The 17,919-nt window shown below is 46.4% G+C and overlaps 1 protein-coding gene across 4 annotated transcripts in view; it reads left to right on the forward strand.

Annotated features, from left to right (window-relative positions):
- The window catches only part of SHMT1 (serine hydroxymethyltransferase 1), a 37,131-nt gene that overhangs the window by 13,024 nt on the left and 6,188 nt on the right, over positions 1 to 17,919 (forward strand). For all 4 annotated transcript variants that reach the window (XM_053568614.1, XM_053568616.1, XM_053568613.1 and 1 more), the window contains 5 exons: positions 7,150 to 7,265; positions 7,615 to 7,775; positions 14,737 to 14,818; positions 15,292 to 15,504; positions 17,135 to 17,251. In XM_053568614.1, coding sequence (XP_053424589.1) covers positions 7,150 to 7,265; positions 7,615 to 7,775; positions 14,737 to 14,818; positions 15,292 to 15,504; positions 17,135 to 17,251 — 689 coding nt within the window. The remainder of the gene's footprint in view (positions 1 to 7,149; positions 7,266 to 7,614; positions 7,776 to 14,736; positions 14,819 to 15,291; positions 15,505 to 17,134; positions 17,252 to 17,919) is intronic.

The raw sequence follows: 17,919 nt of genomic DNA on the forward strand, positions 1-17,919 counted from the left end.
TTGTAGAGACAGAGTCTCACTTTATTGCCCTCAGTAGAGTGCCATGGCATCACACAGCTCACAGCAACCTCCAATTCCTGGGCTTAGGAGATTCTCTTGCCTCAGCCTCCCAAGTAGCTGGGACTACAAAAGCCCGCTACAATGCCCGGCTATTTTTTTTTTGTTGCAGTTTGGCTGGGGTCAGGTTTGAACCCGCCACCCTCGGTATATGGGGCCGGTGCCCTACTCACTGAGCCACAGGCACCACCCACACATTTCTTTTTTTTTTTTTGAGACAGAGCCTCAAGCTGTCGCCCAGGGTAGAGTGCAATGGCATCACAGCTCAAGCAACCTCCAGCTCCTAGGCTTAAGCGATTCTTTTGCCTTGGCCTCTCAAGTAGCTGGGACTATAGGTGCCTGCCACAACGCCTGGCTATTTTTTGGTTGCAGCTTGTTTGGCAGGCCCGGGCTGGATTCGAACCCACCAACTCTGGTGTATGTGGCTGGCGCTTCAGCCACTTGAGCTATAGGCGCCAAGCCCACATCCCCTATTTTTATTTCTTCCATAACCTCACTGTGTAGTCAGCATGATCATCTACCTTTCAAAGATAAGAACTTGGGCCCATCGGGGGGTGCCTATAGCTCAAAGGAGTAGGGTGCTGGCCCCGTATATCGGAGGTGGCAGGTTCAAACCTGGCCCAGCCAAAAACTGCAAAAAAAAAAAAAAAAAAAAAGAACTTGGGCCCATGAAAGGCTGCTCCAAGTTACACAGATGGGGAATGATTGGTAGAGCCAGGGTCTGGTTGGGCACTGGCTGTACTTGCAAGGCCTTTCTAGTGTCCAAATGTCTGGGTCAGTTTGAGGCAAGCAGGGCACTAGAGCTTGCTGTGACCCCAAAACACCAGTGTTTGCTCCCCTGGTAGATGGTTCATTGCTAAGACCCCTTAAAGCCTGGCAGTCTATAATCTGCTGTCCTTTAACCTAGTGGAGACCACACCATTCCTAGGTCACAGAGTAGGGAACTCCAGGCTGAAAGGGACCTTCGACGTAATTTAGTGAAGCTCGCCTTTTGGTTTTTGAGGGGTTTTTTTGAGACAGAGTCTCACCTTGTCACCCTGAGGAGAGTGCTGTGGCTTCATAGCTCACAGCAACCTCAAACTGCCGGGTTCAAGTGACCTCTTGCCTCAGTTTCCTGAGTAGTTGGGGCTACAGGCACCTGCCAACACACCTGGGTAATTTTTTCTATTTTTAGTAGAGATGGGGTCTCATTCTTGTTCAGGGTGGTCTTGAACTCCTGAGCTTAAACAATTCATCCACCTCAGCCTCCTAGAGTGTTAGGATTATAGGTGTGAGCCAGTGTGCCAGGCCTCCTTTTGGTTTTTAAGACCCATTCTGTGATTTTTAATTACTTAGCTGAACCAAATAAAATTGGCACTAAAAACTTATAAAGAGAAGTGTAGATAATTAAATCATTTATTCATGTTAAAGAATTCTTTTAAAAAGTTGATTACTGGGCAGCGCCTGTGGCTCAGTGAGTAGGGCGCCGGCCCCATGTGCCGAAGGTGGCGGGTTCAAACCCAGCCCCGGCCAAACTGCAACAACAACAACAAAAAAAAATAGCCGGGCGTTGTGGCGGGTGCCTGTAGTCCCAGCTGCTCAGGAGGCTGAGGCAAGAGAATCGTGGAAGCCCAAGAGCTGGAGGCTGCTGTGAGCCGTGTGACGCCACGGCACTCTACCAAGGGCAGTAAAGTGAGACTCTGTCTCTACAAAAAAAAAAAAAAAAAAGTTGATTACTGTGTCTTTCATTATCATATTAAATAATGTGAATTTATCTTCTGGAACATTACTAATGATCAAAGTTGATATTTTCAAATATTATTGATTTAACATTGACATCTTTGCCTGATATGAACCTAAAAACAAAGTTCTGAGTTTATTTTTAACTTTATTGTTATTTGTTTGCAAGGGAAAGACAGAGTCTTGCCTAGGCTGAAGCACTAGAGTGCAATGGCATCATCATAGTTCCCTACAACCTCCAACTCTTGGGCTCAAGTTATCTTCCTGCCTCAGTCCTCTGAGGAGCTGGGACTACAGGGATATGCTACCATGCCTAGTGTTTTAAACTTTTCTAATAATAGTTTTGGGATATAAGTCACATAGTATATAATTCACCCATATAGAGTGTGTGATTCAATGGAAACTTCCTCTTATTGTGGTAAAATAAAAAATATGTATATAACATAAAATTTACCATTTTAACCATTTTTAAGTATATATCTCAGGACATTATGTATGGTCACACTGTTGTGCAACTGTCTATCTTCAGAACCTTTCATTTTGCCAAAATAAAGCTGTACCCATTTAATTTCCTGACAACAAGCATGTGAGAAGATGCTTAACATCACGAATCATTAGAGAACTGCAAATCAAAGCTGCAATTAAGGCCAGGCATGGTGGCTCTGCTTGTAATCTCAGCATTCTGAGAGAGCAAGGCAGAGAGATCACTTGAGCTTAGGAGTTTGGGACTAGCCTGAGAAAGGTGAGACCCTGTCTTTACTAAAATTAAAAAGCTATCCAGGCATTGTAGCAGGCACCTATAGTCCAAGCTACTTGGAGGCTGAGGCAGAAGGATTGCTGGAGCTCAGGAGTTTGAGATTGCTGTAAACTAGGCTGAGGTGATGGCACTCTAGCCTGGAGCAAAAGAGTGAGACTCTGTCTCAAAAAAACCCAGAAAATTCTGGGTAGTGGCCGGGTGCAGTGGATCATGCCTATACTCTTAGCCCTCTGGGAGGCCAAGGCAGGTGGATCGCCTGAGCTTAGGAGTTTGAGACCAGCCTGAGCAAAAGTGATATTCCAACTCTACTGAAAATAGAAAAACTAGCTGGGCATTGTGGTGTGATCACTAGCTGGGCGTTGTAGTGATCTTCTTGGCTCACCTGGGAGGGTGAGCCAAGAAGATCACTCAAACCAGGAGTTGGATGTTGCTGTGAGCTAGGCTGATGCCACTGCACTCTACCCAGGGCAACAGAGTGAGAGGAAAGAAGGATGGAAGGAAGAGGAGGAACGGGAGGGAGGGAGGAAGGAAGGAAAAAAAGTAGAAAAGGAAGAAGCAAAAACAAAAAAATTCTGGTTAGTGATTTTGTGCAGGGGGGATATGATCCCCAAAACAAAAATAGACAAATGGAATTTGTATCAAGCTAAAAAACTTCTGTACAGCAAAGGAAACAAAAGTGAAGAGACAGGCTCGATGCCCGTAATTCAGTGAGTATGGCGCTGGCCACATACACCGAGAGTGGCAGGTTTGAGCCTGGCCTGGGCCTGCTAAACAACAGTGACAACTACAACAAAAAAATACCTGGGCATTGTGGCAGGCAGCTGTAGTTCCAGCTACTTAGGAGGCCAAGGCAAGATAACTGCTTAAGCTTAAGAGTTTGAGGTGGCTGTGAGCTGTGATGCCACAGCACTCTACTGAGGGCAACATAATGAGACTCTGTCTCAAAAAAAAAAGTGAAGAGGGCTTGGTGCCTGTGGCTCAAACAGCTACGGCACCAGCCACATACACCTGAGCTGTCAGGTTCAAATCCAGCCTGGGCCCACCAAACAATGACGGCTGCAACCAAAAAACAGCTGGGAGTTGTGGGCACCTATAGTCCCAGCTACTTGGGAGGCAGAGGCAGGAGAATCGCTTGAGCCCAGGAGGTTGAGGTTGCTGTGAGAGGTGATGCCACGACACTTTACCCAGCGCAACAGCTTGAGACTCTGTCTCAAAAAAAAAAAAAAAAAAAAAGTGAAGAGACAACCTAATAGAATGACAAAATATTTGCAAATCACATAAGGTAAGGGATTATTAATATCCAAAGTATGTTAGGAATTCAGAAAACTATAGCAAGAAAACACAACTAGATTCAAGAATGGGCAAAGGAATAGACACTTCTTAAAAGAAGACATTCACATTGCTAGTAGGTATTTGAAAAAATACTCCATATAAGTAATCATCAGGGAAATACAAATTAAAAAACACAGTGAGATATTATCTCATCCTTGTTAGAGTGACTCGTGAAGAAAAATAAAATGTGTTGGAAAAAATGTGGAAAAACTGGAACCCACTGTTGGTAGGAATGTAAACTGTTACAGCCACTATGGAAAAAGCATGATGGTTCCTCAAAAGTTTAAAATAGAAGTACCATATGATCTGGCAGTTCCATTTCTGGGTGTATATCTAAGAGAATTGAAAGCATAGTATTGAAGAGACATTTGCACACCCATGTTTATTGGGGCATTATTCTCAATAGCCAAGACGTGGAAGCAACCCCAGTATCCACTGACAGATGAATAGATAGGCAGAAGGTGATATGTACATACAATATGTACAGCCTTTTAAAAAAAGGAAATCTTGGGCAGCACCTGTGGCTCAGTGAGTAGGGTGCCGGCCCCGTATACCAAGAGCGGCAGGTTCAAACCCGGCCCCGGCGACCTGCAACAAAAAAATAGCTGGGCGTTGTGGCGGACGCCTGTAGTCCCAGCTACTTGGGAGGCTGAGGCAAGAGAATCCCCTAAGCCCAGGACCTGGAGGTTGCTGTGAACTTGTGTGACGCCACGGCACTCTACTGAGGGCGATAAAGTGAGACTCTGTCTCTACAAAAAAAAGAAAAAGGGAATCTAGTTACATACTACAACCTCCAATTAACCTTGAGGACATTATGCTAAGTGAAATAAACCTGTCACAAAAAACAAACACTACACGATTCCACTTATATAAGGTATCTAAAATAGCCACTCTTAGGAACAGAAAATAGGATGGGGAATAGAGAGATGGGAGTTGTTATTTAATGAGTGTAGAGTTTTAGTTCTGAAGGATAAAAAGTGCTACAGATCTGTTGCACAACAATATGCTTATTGAGGTGGCCAACTTTGGATGGTTTAAGATTTTTTTAACTTTACAGTGGTGTAAAAATGATACAAATTCAGCAGAAACCATATTTCAAATACCCATACAACCATTCTGTTTTTCACTTTTCAGTACAGTGAGATATTACTGGAGATATTCAACACTTTATTATAAACTGGAGAGCTGCATTAGATAGATTTTTCAACTGAGGGCTAACGTAAGTGTTCTGAGTGTATTCAAGGTAGGCCAGGCTAAAGTGTGATGTTTGGTAGGTGAGGTGCATTAAATGCATTTTCTTTCTTTTTTTTTTTTTTTTTGTAGAGACAGAGTCTCACTTTATGGCCCTCGGTAGAGTGCCGTGGCATCACACAGCTCACAGCAACCTCCCAACTCCTGGGCTTAAGCGATTCTCTTGCCTCAGCCTCCTGAGTAGCTGGGACTACAGGCGCCCACCACAACGCCCAGCTACTTTTTGGTTGCAGTTCAGCCGGGGCCGGGTTTGAACCCGCCACCTTCGGTATATGGGGCCGGCACCTTACCGACTGAGCCACAGGCGCCGCCCCATTAAATGCATTTTCAACTTAAGGACTTAAGTGTTTGTTTGTTTTTTAATTTTATAGACATTCTTTCTCTGTGCCCAGGCTGGATGCAGTGGCTATATGTGGCCTCAAACTCCTGGGCACAAGTGATCCTCCTGTCACAGACTCCAGAGTAACTAGGAAGACTGTAGGCTTATGCCTGGCTCATTTTTTAATTTTTTGTATAGACGGGTGTCTCACTATGTTACTCATAATGCTCTTGAACTCTTGGCCTCAAACCATCCTCCAGTCTCGGTCTCAAAAATACTAGCATTATGGCTCGGCGCCTGTGGCTTAAGCTGCTAAGGCGGCAGCCACATACACCTGAGCTGGCAGGTTCGAATCCAGCCTGGGCAGCCAAACAACAAAGAAGGCTGCAACCAAAAAATAGCCGGGTGTTGTGGCGGGCACCTGTAGTCCCAGCTACTTGGGAAGCAGAGGCAGGAGAATCGCTTGAACCCAGGAGTTGTAGGTTGCTATGAGCTGTGATGCCACGGCACTCTACCCAGGGTGACAGCTTGAGGCTCTGTCTCAAAAAAAAAAAAAAAAAAAATGCTAGCATTATAGACACAAGCTGCCTTGCCTGGCCCAATTTATGATATTTTCAGTTTGTGGTGGGTTTATTGGAACATAACCCCTTTGCAAGTTGAGGAGCGTCTGCACTTACTACTATTGAACTGTGCACCTAAAAATGGTTAAGGTGGTAAATTTTATATTATGTATTTTTTACTACAAAAAAAATTATATTCTATTTATTTATTTAAGACAGAGTCTCACTTTGTCATCCCAGTAGAGTGCTATGGTATCATAGCTCACAGCCAACCTTAGACTTGGGCTCAAGCAATTCTCTTGGTTATATTTTAATTTTTAAACCTTTTTGTGACTATAAGTTCTCAGAGTTAAACATTGGCTTGGGTTATTATCAGTATACTGAATAATCAAAAACAAATATATGATAAATTTTGATATGTAATTATTAAGTGAAAACAGAATTTTATTAGAAATGCAGCAATTAAAAAAAAAATAACTCTCCAGTCCTTCTTCTCTAGCTGGCAACCACCTCTCCTTTCTGCCTCTGTGAATTTGACTACACTGTGTCCCTAATGCAGTCTTTGTCTTTTTGTAACTAGTTTATTTCACCTAGTAGAGTGGTTTCAAGATTCATCCCTGATGGAACATGTCACAGGCTTTCATCCCTTTTTAAGGCTCAAAACCCCTGTTTTCATCCATGAGATAGTTGCTTAAAGTCCCGCAGCTGGTTTAGTCTCCTGACTTGATTCCAGAGCTGGGTTTTTTTTTTTTTTTTTTTGTAGAGACAGAGTTTCATTGTACCACCCTTGGTAGAGTGCCGTGGCGTCACACAGCTCACAGCAACCTCCAGCTCTTGGGCTTACGTGAGTCTCTTGCCTCAGCCTCCCCAGCAGCTGGGACTACAGGTGCCCACCACAACACCTGGCTATTTTTTTGTTGCAGTTTGGCCGGGGCTGGGTTTGAACCCGCCACCCTCGGCATATGGGGCCGGCGCCCTACTCACTGAGCCACAGGTGCCGCCCAATTCCAGAGCTGTTGATGGAAAGATTGATCATGTTGACCTCAACCTCTGCTTCAGATCCTCTATCCCAACCCTTAGCTTCTTTGACCTGTACGAAGCACAGAGTTTCATGGGACCAGAGTGGATTTACGTCCCCTGCTCTTTTTCTGCAGATACTACGGAGGGACTGAGTTTATCGATGAGCTAGAGATGCTCTGTCAGAAGCGTGCACTGCAGGCCTATAATCTGGACCCACAGTGCTGGGGAGTCAACGTCCAGCCCTACTCAGGTGATTGGCATGTCCAGATAGGCCAGTGCAGTGCCTTTGTGTCTGGTACCCAGGGTTGATGTGCATTAAGAGCCGTGCTGAAAGAATAACCCATAAAGTAGAAGTCCAGATTAGCCAAACCCTCCTAGGCACATGGGTCTTTTCCCATTGCCCTGGGGCTGCCTCTCCATGCCCTCCTGGGCAGCACCCTGTCTCTGAACTTCCCTTCTACTTACTCTTGAGAGGCCTAATGCAAGGATACTTCCTAGGGCTCAGGGAAGGGGGGGCCAGGTCTGTTCTCTCCACTCCTGGGTGCCATTTGGCGCCTGGGATAGAAATCATTGCGTTTCTTTTGGTTTGCCTGTTTCAGGCTCCCCTGCTAACTTTGCAGTGTACACTGCCCTGGTGGAACCCCATGGGCGCATCATGGGTCTGGACCTGCCTGATGGGGGCCACCTGACCCACGGTTTCATGACAGACAAGAAGAAAATCTCTGCCACATCCATCTTCTTTGAATCTATGCCTTATAAGGTGAGAGTGTGTATCTCTCTATAGCTGTTATTTCCTCAGAAAACTTCCAAAGTGGCCGGACACAGTGGCTCAGGTCTATAATCTCAGCACTCTGGGAGGCTGAGGCAGATAGATTGCTTGAGCTCAGGAGTTCAAGACTAGCCTGAGCAAGAGTGAGACCCATCTCTACTAAAATTAGAAAAATGACCTGGGCGTTGTGGGGACACCTGTAATCCCAGCTACTCAGGAGGCTGAGTCAAGAGGATCACTTGAGCACAGGAATTGGAGGTTGCTGTGAGCTATGACCCCATGGCACTCTACCCAGGGTGACAGAGTGAGTATCTGTCTCAAACAAAAAAGAGAAAACCTCCAATGTTTGGCTGTGCCTGTAGGTAAGTACCATGGTTTTGTTCATGTGGTACTGCAAAAAGTCCCCACTTCTGCTCTGGGAACTCCTCAGGCTTTCAGGGACCCCTGGGGGCAGCTGGGATGGAGATGAGTTCCTGACCCTAGCTGCCAGGAGAGGAGGCAGCTACTGGAGAGGGCTTGGACACAGCAGAGGTGGGGGCCACTCCGAGTCCATGGGGGCAGCGTCTTCTGGGGAACACCAACTCCCACAGCAGGTCAGCTACAGCAGGGCCCCCCGCAACAGCCACCACCTCGGCTCCACCCTCACTTGGTGACATCCCTGTGGGGTAGCAGCTGTAAGGACTCAGTAGTGACAGGGATGACAACACCCGTGACCCCAGCACTGATAACCTGTAGCCCCATCACCAACAGCCACGGGCCTCCACAGAGCTAGAGCCGGTCCCTGGCTGTGTATGGTGGCTTTGGTGGGTGTTCCTGGTCCCTGACTTACCGTGGTTTGATTCAGTGTTTTTTTTGGGTTTTGTTTTTTGTTGAGACAGAGTCTCACTATGTCACCCTTGGTAGAGTGCTGTGACGTCACAGCTCACAGCAACCTCAAACTCTTGGGCTTAAGCAATTCTCTTGCCTTAACCTCCCAAGTAGCAGGACTACAGGCACCCACCACTGAGCCCAGCTATTTTTTGTTGCAGTTGTCATTTTTATTTAATTGGCCCGGGCTGGGTTTGAATCTGCCACCCTCAGCATATGTGGTGGCGCTATAACCACTGTGCTACCGGCGCCAAACCTGACTCACTGTTTTTTCTAGTTTATGGTGATGCAAAAATGATGCCCACCCAGTAGAGACCCTCCTGGAGCTGCATACAACTATTCTTTTTTCCCTTCCAATACAGTATTTGATATAGTATTTGATATGAGATACCAAATACTTTCTTATAACATGGGTTCTGTGTTAGCTTTGCCCAACTGTAGCCTAGTGTAAGTATTTTTTTTTTTTGCAGTTTTTGGCTGGGGCTGGGTTTGAACCCACCACCTCCAGCATATGGGGCTGGCGCCCTTACTCCTTTGAGCCACAGGTGCCACCCTTTTTTATATTTACAGGTGCCACCCTAGTATTTTTGAGCACGTTTAAGACAGGCCAGGCTAAGATGTAATGCTCATTAGGTTAGGTATATGAAATACATTTTTGGCTTAACAATATTCTTGACTTGTGACATTTTTAACTTACAGTATTTTCAGCTTGCCGTGGGTTTTTTAGGAAGTTGTAAGTCAAGAAGCATCTATATACCCTACCATCACCCCTCTGCACGGACCTGTCTTCAGCCAGCTGTAGCCAGTGTGCCCAGCAGGGGACCAGCACCATCACACCCAGTGCCTAGGGCTGCCAGCAGGGTGTGCAGGGCCCTAGGGAAATACTTATTTTATGAAGTACCCTATCTATATAAATAATTAGGTAAAAAGAATACATATAAGGGCAGGGCGCAGTGGCTCATACCTGTAATCCTAGCACTCTGGGAGGCTGAGGTAGGTGGATCCCTTGAACTCAGGAGTTTGAGACCAGCCTGAACAAGAACGAGACCCCATCTGTACTAAAAAGAGAAAAACTATCTGAAGTGCTCCCACTATTGGGCACAATTTAGGGGTACATGGCGCATCTCCTGGGTGAGGGCTCAATCACAACTTAGATTCTACCTAACAAGTGCAAACAATGTAATCTAATTATTTGTATCCTTATATCAATCTGAAATTTAACGAAAGAAATAGAAAAAATAGCCCAGTTTTGTGGTGGAAGGTTGAGGCAGGAGGATTGCTTGAATCTAGGAGTTTGAGGTTGCTGTGGGCTATGATAATGCCGTGGTATTCGACCCAGGGTGATAAAGTGAGATTCTGTCTCCAAAAAAAGAAAATTAAATTTTTAAAAAATATATATGTGATGTGTGGGCTCACTTGAGGCACAGTGATTTACCTGTCCAGGTAAAGGATGATGGGGTGGGAAGAGGTAACTTGGGTACCATTTTATTGGTCAGTGTTGTGATTCTTCCTAATGTTCAGGAACACCTTTTCGTGTTCTTTATTGTCAAATGTGCCATCCCTGGTTAGCTCATGTTTGTTGTCATACTAAAAAGGCAGCCATGCATATTTATGTTTAGCTAAATACTGGACACATTTTATTCTTTTTTTTTTTTTTTTGTAGAGACAGAGTCTCACTGTACCGCCCTCGGGTAGAGTGCCGTGGCGTCACACAGCTCACAGCAACCTCTAACTCTTGGGCTTACGCGATTCTCTTGCCTCAGCCTCCCGAGCAGCTGGGACTACAGGCGCCCGCCACAGCGCGGCTATTTTTTTTTGTTGCATTTTGGCTGGGGCTGGGTTTGAACCCGCCACCCTCGGCATATGGGGCCGGCGCCCTACTCACTGAGCCACAGGCGCCGCCCATATTTTATTCTTTTAAGAATATCCAGACTCATGGGCAGTGCCTGTGGCTCAAGGAGTAGGGCGCTGGCCGCATATACTGGAGGTGGCAGGTTCAAACTCAGCCCCGGCCAAAAAAAAAAAAAAGAATATCCAGACTCGGCACCTATAGCTCAAGCAGCTAACACACCAGCCACATACACCAGAGCTGGCAGGTTCAAACCCAGCCCGGGCCTGCCAAACAACAATGACAACTACAACCAAAAAATAGCTGGGTATTGTGGCGGATGCCTGTAGTCCCAGCTACTTGGGAGGCCAAGGCAAGAGAATCACTTAAGCCCAAGAGTTGGAGGTTGCTGTGAGCTCTGATGCCATGACACACTACTCAGGGCGACAGCTTGAAAAAAACAAAAAGAATATTAGGGCTTGGCGCCCATAGCACAGTAGTTATGGTACTGGCCACATACACTGAGGCTTGAACCAGGCCTGGGCCAGCTAAATAACAATGACAACTGCAACAAAAAAATAGCCAGGCATTGTGGCAGGCACCTGTAGTCCCAGCTACTTGGGAGGCTGAAGCAAGAGACTCGCTTAAGCCCAAGAGTTTGAAGTTGCTGTGAGCTGTGACGCCATGGCACTTTACCCAGGGTGACATAGTGAGACTCTGTCTCAGAAAAAAAAAAAGAGAGAGAGAGAGAATCAGGCCTGTGTCCTGTCCGGCATTGCGTGGTCTTTGTTGCTTGCTGTTTCTTCTCTGTTTACTCAGCCTTTGTCCCACTTCCAGTGATTTCCCATGTGCTCTTTTGTGCAAGTAACTTTCATTTTTTTCATGGAAGGCCTAGGTGTTTTCAGGAACAGATCTTACTGGCCAAGGCTGGCCTTGAAACTGGATTTTGAAACCTACGACAGTAGTAACAAAGTACTTTGTCTTTGGACTTAGAACATAAAAACCAGTTTCTATACTTTTTTTATCATTGGAAGACTTGTGGCAGAGATATTTACTGTCTTGCTTTCTGGAGCTTGAACTGAGGCCTTGCAGCCTCATTCATGCTTTTCAGGCCAGTGTCCTGCCTTTCTAAGGAGCCTGTTTTAGGCATTCGGAAGTACAGTCCTGTGTCAGTTTCCCTCTGGCCACCCACATCTTCGCGTGCACTGTACAGGCCACAGCCCTGGGATACAGCAGGGGGTGGGGTCTGAGGCCCTGGGAGGCTTGCAGGGGGTGCTGCTTACACTCTGCAGGGGTGCTACAGGGATGCTTCAGGGATGCTGAGGGCACCATCTGGGTGGGCAGGAGGAGGAAATAGACCCGACTGGCTTGGTGTGCCATTCCTGGTTAGTTTTATCTCTGCCTTCAGCCCCTGCTGCACCCCACACAGAGCCAGACATTCATTTCCCTATGGAGCAGCAGGGACACTGTTCTTCTGTTTTGTGTCCAGTCCACCTGTGTCCCTGGTCCTCAGTGTCTGTGGTGGCTTCCCTTCTCCTCTGCAGGCCTCCACACTGCTCTGACCCTCTTCCCACAGCACGCTATAAATGCCTGTGAATTCTTCCAGGAATTGTTCTCTTGTCTTACTTTTCTAAGATTTTAAAAAATAAGAAAAGAAAAAAAAATTTTTTTTTTTTTTTTTTTTTTTTGCAGTTTTGTCCAGGACTCGATTTGAACCTGCCACCTCTGGCATATGGGCTAGTGCCCCACTCCTTTGAGCCACAGGCACCGCCCGAAAAGAAAAACTTTTTAAAAAAACCCTGACAAATTTAAAAAGCAAACCATGGAAGAAGACAACACAGATTCTTCTTTTTTTTTTTTTTTTGTAATTATGGCTTTTTAAAAAGTATATAGGATTATTATGCCCATTCTTTTACTGGGGGTCAGTTGTTGATATTTCATCAGGGTAGCAGTTTCTTTGCTAAGTTCAGATGCCTGAGAAAGAAGCACACCCTTGAGGCAAAAGACACAAAACAAAAGCGCAAATCATCTTTGAACCTGAGTCTCCAGATGAGGCCTCAGTTTACATAATCTTGCACACTCGCCCCTGGAATTATATTAGATTCTAAGTGCCTTTTTTACTTGGAAAGACTGCCAGACCCAAAACCTTTCATTCCAGATATGCTAGTATTGCTGGTGGGGCGAAGCTGGTGAGGGAGGCAAGCTGGGGGCGGGGCAACCCGACAGGAACTTCTCTCCCAACGCTGGAGGCCTCTCTACCACAGTTCCCTGCAGCGCTGCCCTTTGGTGATGTTTGCTTCCTCTTGACCCATGTGTTTTCGAAGAACTTTAATAAACTGAACTATCTAAGAAATGTGTCGCTTAAAAAAATTGTTTTACATTTCATATTTAGATCTGGAATCCATCTGAAATGGATGTCATTTTTATAATTTAAATTTTGTTTCTTTTTTTTTTTTTGAGACAGAGTCTCAAGCTGTTGTCCTGGGTAGAGAGCCATGGCGTCACAGCTCACAACAACCTCAAACTCCCAGGCTTAAGCAATCCTCCTGCCTCAGCCTCCCAAGTAGCTGGGACCACAGAGGCCTGCCCCAACGCCCGGCCATTTTTTTCTTTTTTAGTTGTAGTTGTCGTTGTTTGGTAGGCTCGGGCTGGATTTGAACCTGCCAGCTCCAGTGCATGTGGCCAGCGCCCCAGCTGCTGAGCTACAGGCGCTGAGCCATTTTGTTTGTTTTGTTTTTGAGACATGGTCTTACTCTGTTGCCCAGGCTGGAGTGCAGTGGTGTCATCAGAGCTCATTGGCATTGAAAACTCCTGGGCTCAAGCCATCTTCCTGCCTCAGCCTCCCAAGTAGCTGGGACTACAGGCGCCTGCCACAACACCAGGCTAGTTTTCCCTTTTTTTTTTTTCAGTTCTTTGGTGGGGGCCGGCGCCCTACTCCTTTGAGCCACAGGTGCTGCCCTAGTTTAATACTTGAAAATTTATGATAATTAAGGCAGCATGCATCTGTGGAAGGGAAAACAATCTGATGAAACAGAGCAGGCCTAGAAACAGAACATTCATGATAGGTCATCAGAACGATGATAATAGTGACACCACAGGACTATGGGGGAGAGAATGACTTTTCCAGTAAGTGGCACCAGGCCACTGGGTATCCATGTGGACAAAAAAGCAGTGTGGACCCACTCGCCCATGATGCCATTGCACTCCAACGTGGACAACAGAGTGAGACTGCTTAAAAAAAAGTTTTCAATGTTTTGGTAAGAGATCTTACACATTTTTAATTAGATACGTTGTGGTTTTTCATACTAATATAATAATTTTAAAATTTCATTTTTTGTTTTCTTCGTGGTTTTATATACGTATAATTTTTATTTTTCAATGGTATGTCTAGTGACCTTGCCAAGTTCACTTAGTTCTAACAGTTTGCCCAGAGTCTTTAACTTTTCTAGGTATGCAACCATGTCATCTGTAACGTCAGTTTTTTTTTATTTCTTTTTCCTAATCCTTAGCCTTTTACTTTTTTCTTGCCTCATTATACTTGGAGTAGAGGTGGTGGTGGCAGGCATTTCTGTCTCGTTCCTGAAGGTAACTGTTCTTCAATCTGCATTGTGTGTGTCTGTTTGCTGTGTCTGTTTCATTGTGCAGGGGCTTTTTGGTTCCTTCTCATCCAAGGGTATTGGCCCAGGGACGGGGCTCAATTTTTTGCCCTGGGACTCCTCAGGAACTTGTAGGTCTTGAGTGATACTTGGCTATTTAGACTTTTGACCCCCTACACCCATGCAATGGACCAGTAACAGCACAGCAGGAGATGAGCAGGCGAGTGAGGAAGCTTCCTCTGTATTTACAGCTGCTCCCCATTGCTCACATACACACCTGAGCTCTGCCTCCTATCAGGTCAGGGGTGGCATTAGAACTAGATTCTCATAGGAGCATGAACCCTACTGTAAACTATTCATGTGAAAGATCTAGGTTGTGTAATCCTTGTGAGAATCTAATGCTTGACGATCTGAGCTGGAGGGTTAATGCATTTGAATCATCCGGAACCCACCTCCACCTCCACTCCCACCCTACCCCAGTCCATGGAAAAATTGTCTTCCATGAAACTGGCCCTTGGTGCTAAAAAGTTGGGGACCACTGGTCTACACCAATTGTACAAGCTGAATATACCTATCTCACCCTTAATTCCTCATCTGGTACATCTCCTGTTGTCATGGGAGGGTGGAGTAGCCTGAGCCACATCTCTCTGACATCTTGCAGGTGAACCCAGATACTGGCTACATCAACTATGACCAGCTGGAGGAAAATGCCCGCCTCTTCCACCCAAAGCTGATTGTTGCAGGTGATGGGCGTGTAGAAAGGGACCTTGATCATCAGCAGTGCCCTTGTCTCTTACTGAATGATGTGTAAAGATGTTTCTGCTCCAGCATACCTCACTGGTAGTTTCTGCCTTGGGTACCTAACTTTCTTGGGTCACAGTATATTCTTTTCTTTCAAGACACAGGTCTGTTTGCCACCATTAGTGGTGTGTGGGATAAGATCTGAGACTGGTCTCAGAGAAGCATGGAAATGTTAATCCCTGACCCATTGGGTTGGCGATAATAGTTGGGGGCCTTCCCTATCACCATGACGCTGGAGAAGCAGATTAGAGTGTCTGCCTTTTGCCCAAAGATGTTTTTCAAGGGCATTCTTCATTTCTATTCTCCAGGCTTCCAGATGTGCATACCTAGAGGCCATTTTCCAGATTTGCACTGAAGCCAACTCAGGTGGCCTGTGGACACCCCTGACTTGGCTGTGTCACCTTTCCTATCTCAGGAACCAGTTGCTACTCCCGAAATCTGGACTATGCGCGTTTGCGGAAGATTGCAGATGAGAATGGAGCGTACCTCATGGCGGACATGGCACACATCAGCGGGCTTGTGGCGGCTGGTGTGGTGCCCTCTCCTTTTGAACACTGCCATGTGGTGACCACCACAACTCACAAGACCTTGAGAGGCTGCCGAGCAGGCATGATCTTCTACAGGAGAGGTTTGCTCCAAGTGTGGGGTGCAGAAGGGTCCCATGGTCCACATTTCTCCTGTGGAGATTCAGATTCAGTTGAGGGAGGTGGATCAACTCTGACCTGGGAGCCAAGATATAAGGACCTCAATCCTTCAGGGAGCTTTTTAGGAAGGAGCAGTGACAGGCTTTACAGAAAGGGTCTGGAAGGAAGCTCAGCCACGTATAGCTCTTGCTTCATTCCTGTGTATCCAGGTCCAAGGAAGGCAGGAAGGAGATGGGCAACTGCTCTGTGTTGGAATGGTGGTGGTTGTTGTCAATGGCCTTTTGCTCATCTTAACCTCCCCTGCATAGGCAGGTGTTTGAATGAAAGGAAAGTTGTGTGTGGCTGGCCAGGGCTCCCAGAGGCCTCACAGTGCAGCGGTGTTCTGGTGAACTTCTTTTGGCCTAGCATGTTTCTCAGAGAAAAAGACTTACAGTAATCAAACTACAAGACACTAGTATATAAACCTTAATACAAGTTCACTCATCTTAGTGAGAAATTTCTCTTTCCAGTATTTATATTTACAACCCAGCTGTAGGCATTCCCCTTGTTCTGGGATTTCCATGGCCGAGAAAGCCCACGTGGAGACCTGATATGCTAACCTGCTAACTTGGATCCGCAGAGAAGCAGCCTTCTTGCAACTGCAGTGCTCTCACCCCGACACAGGGTGCCCTGTGCCTATGCAGCCTCTCAGGGCCCTGTTGCCTCTGCTCTCCTGGGGACCTTTTTTACCTGTGTTGATGTTTATGATGTTCCCATCTGCCTAGGAGGCACTTGGGTTTTCCCCACTGGGTGTTGATGTGATTCGTTTGACCCAGAGCTGCTGGGCTGTGGCACAGATGGTCAGATGAATTCTAGCTCTGTCACACCCACTACCTGCTGTGGGAGCTTGAGTCAGTTGTGCAGCTTCTCTGTGACAATATGGTACCTATCCCTTTGAGGATTAAATGAACTGATTTCTGTAATGTGCTTAGAGTACATTAAGAGAAGAACTGCTTTTAAGGTGACCTTTCTCTGCCTCCTATCAGGTCAGGGGTGGCATTAGAATTAGATTCTCATAGGACCATGAACCCTACTGTAAACTGTTCATGTGAAAGATCTAGGTTGTGTGCTCCTTGTGAGAATCTAATGCCTGACAATCTCACAAGGAGAGAATCTAATGATCTCCTTGAACTACTGCTAAGAGTAGTTTCTGGCTTGTAAGAAGCTATATAAAAGTTGTTGCTGATTTTTACTGAATACTTGTTATTATTACTCTGAGCTTTTTCTCGGAAATGAACCTTATTCCCCATATATAGCCAAATGAGTATGGTCTCCTTCAGAGAGGTCATCCTGGACACTGAGGAAATATGCCCAAGGCAAGTTCTTTGTTACAGCCTCAGTGGAGATGTTTCTGTCCTTTTATTTTTGAAGCCTCTTTTCTAGTCAAGCTGCTAAGCAGAGAAGCCATCAGAGCAGGCAGGTGCAGTGAGGTGGTGTTTCAGAGCCCCTCTGTCCTGCTGCGTCACTAGGAAGTTCTTGCTGCTGGGAGTAAAGGCCAGGCTGGGTGCTCGACGCTCCTGTGGCATCCTCAGATGGGACTGCCTGGGTCCTGTGGTGATACTTCCCTTCATGCAGGAGTGCGCAGCGTGGATCCCAAGACTGGCAAGGACATTCTGTACAATCTGGAGTCACTCATCAATTCTGCCGTGTTCCCAGGCCTGCAGGGAGGGCCCCACAACCACGCCATTGCTGGTGAGTGTCATCTCCCACTCTGCTCATCCTGGGGGCCCTAATTCCCATCTTATCTGTCCTTCCACACTGGGAACCAAGTAGCAGTTTTGTCCAGGAGATGCTAACAGAAGAAATGGGGGAAGAGTTGAGATTGTGTTGTCAGGTAGAGGCAGGAAGGAAGTTTTGTCCACTCTGCATTACGGCCACCTGAAGGCAACCCTGTTATCAGGCCAGTCTGTAAGGTATGAGGGGGAAGGAGCCTGGCAGGCAGAGGTGGGCATGGCAGAGGGGGAGAAGGTTAAGGTCCAGATCTTGTGGGGCAGGCCCCTCTCCCACGACAGGCCCTGGCTGTGGAGGTGACGATCATCCACTTCACCTGGTGCCACATTGATAACTCCTGATTGGGTTCTATGACTGCCCTGCAGGCTCTCTTAGGACATTTATGATGATCTCAGCATCATCCCACTGTCGACCCAGGTGCTGGGGATGAAAGTGTCACTGCTGGGTCAGGAGATGCACTAGTATTTCCAAAGAGGAAACAAAAAGGCAGGCAGTGAATGGGAGATCTTAGACACAGCTGTGGGAAGTATCAGGGGTCCAGGGGATGTTCTTATGTTCTCTCCTTACACTTACACTCTCAGCATCCAAGGTTTCAAGTCTGGGATGCTGGGACCCCCTGGTCCCAGGCC

The sequence above is a fragment of the Nycticebus coucang genome, chromosome 18, assembly GCF_027406575.1.
Source record: "Nycticebus coucang isolate mNycCou1 chromosome 18, mNycCou1.pri, whole genome shotgun sequence".
In the NCBI taxonomy this organism is placed as follows: domain Eukaryota; kingdom Metazoa; phylum Chordata; class Mammalia; order Primates; family Lorisidae; genus Nycticebus; species Nycticebus coucang.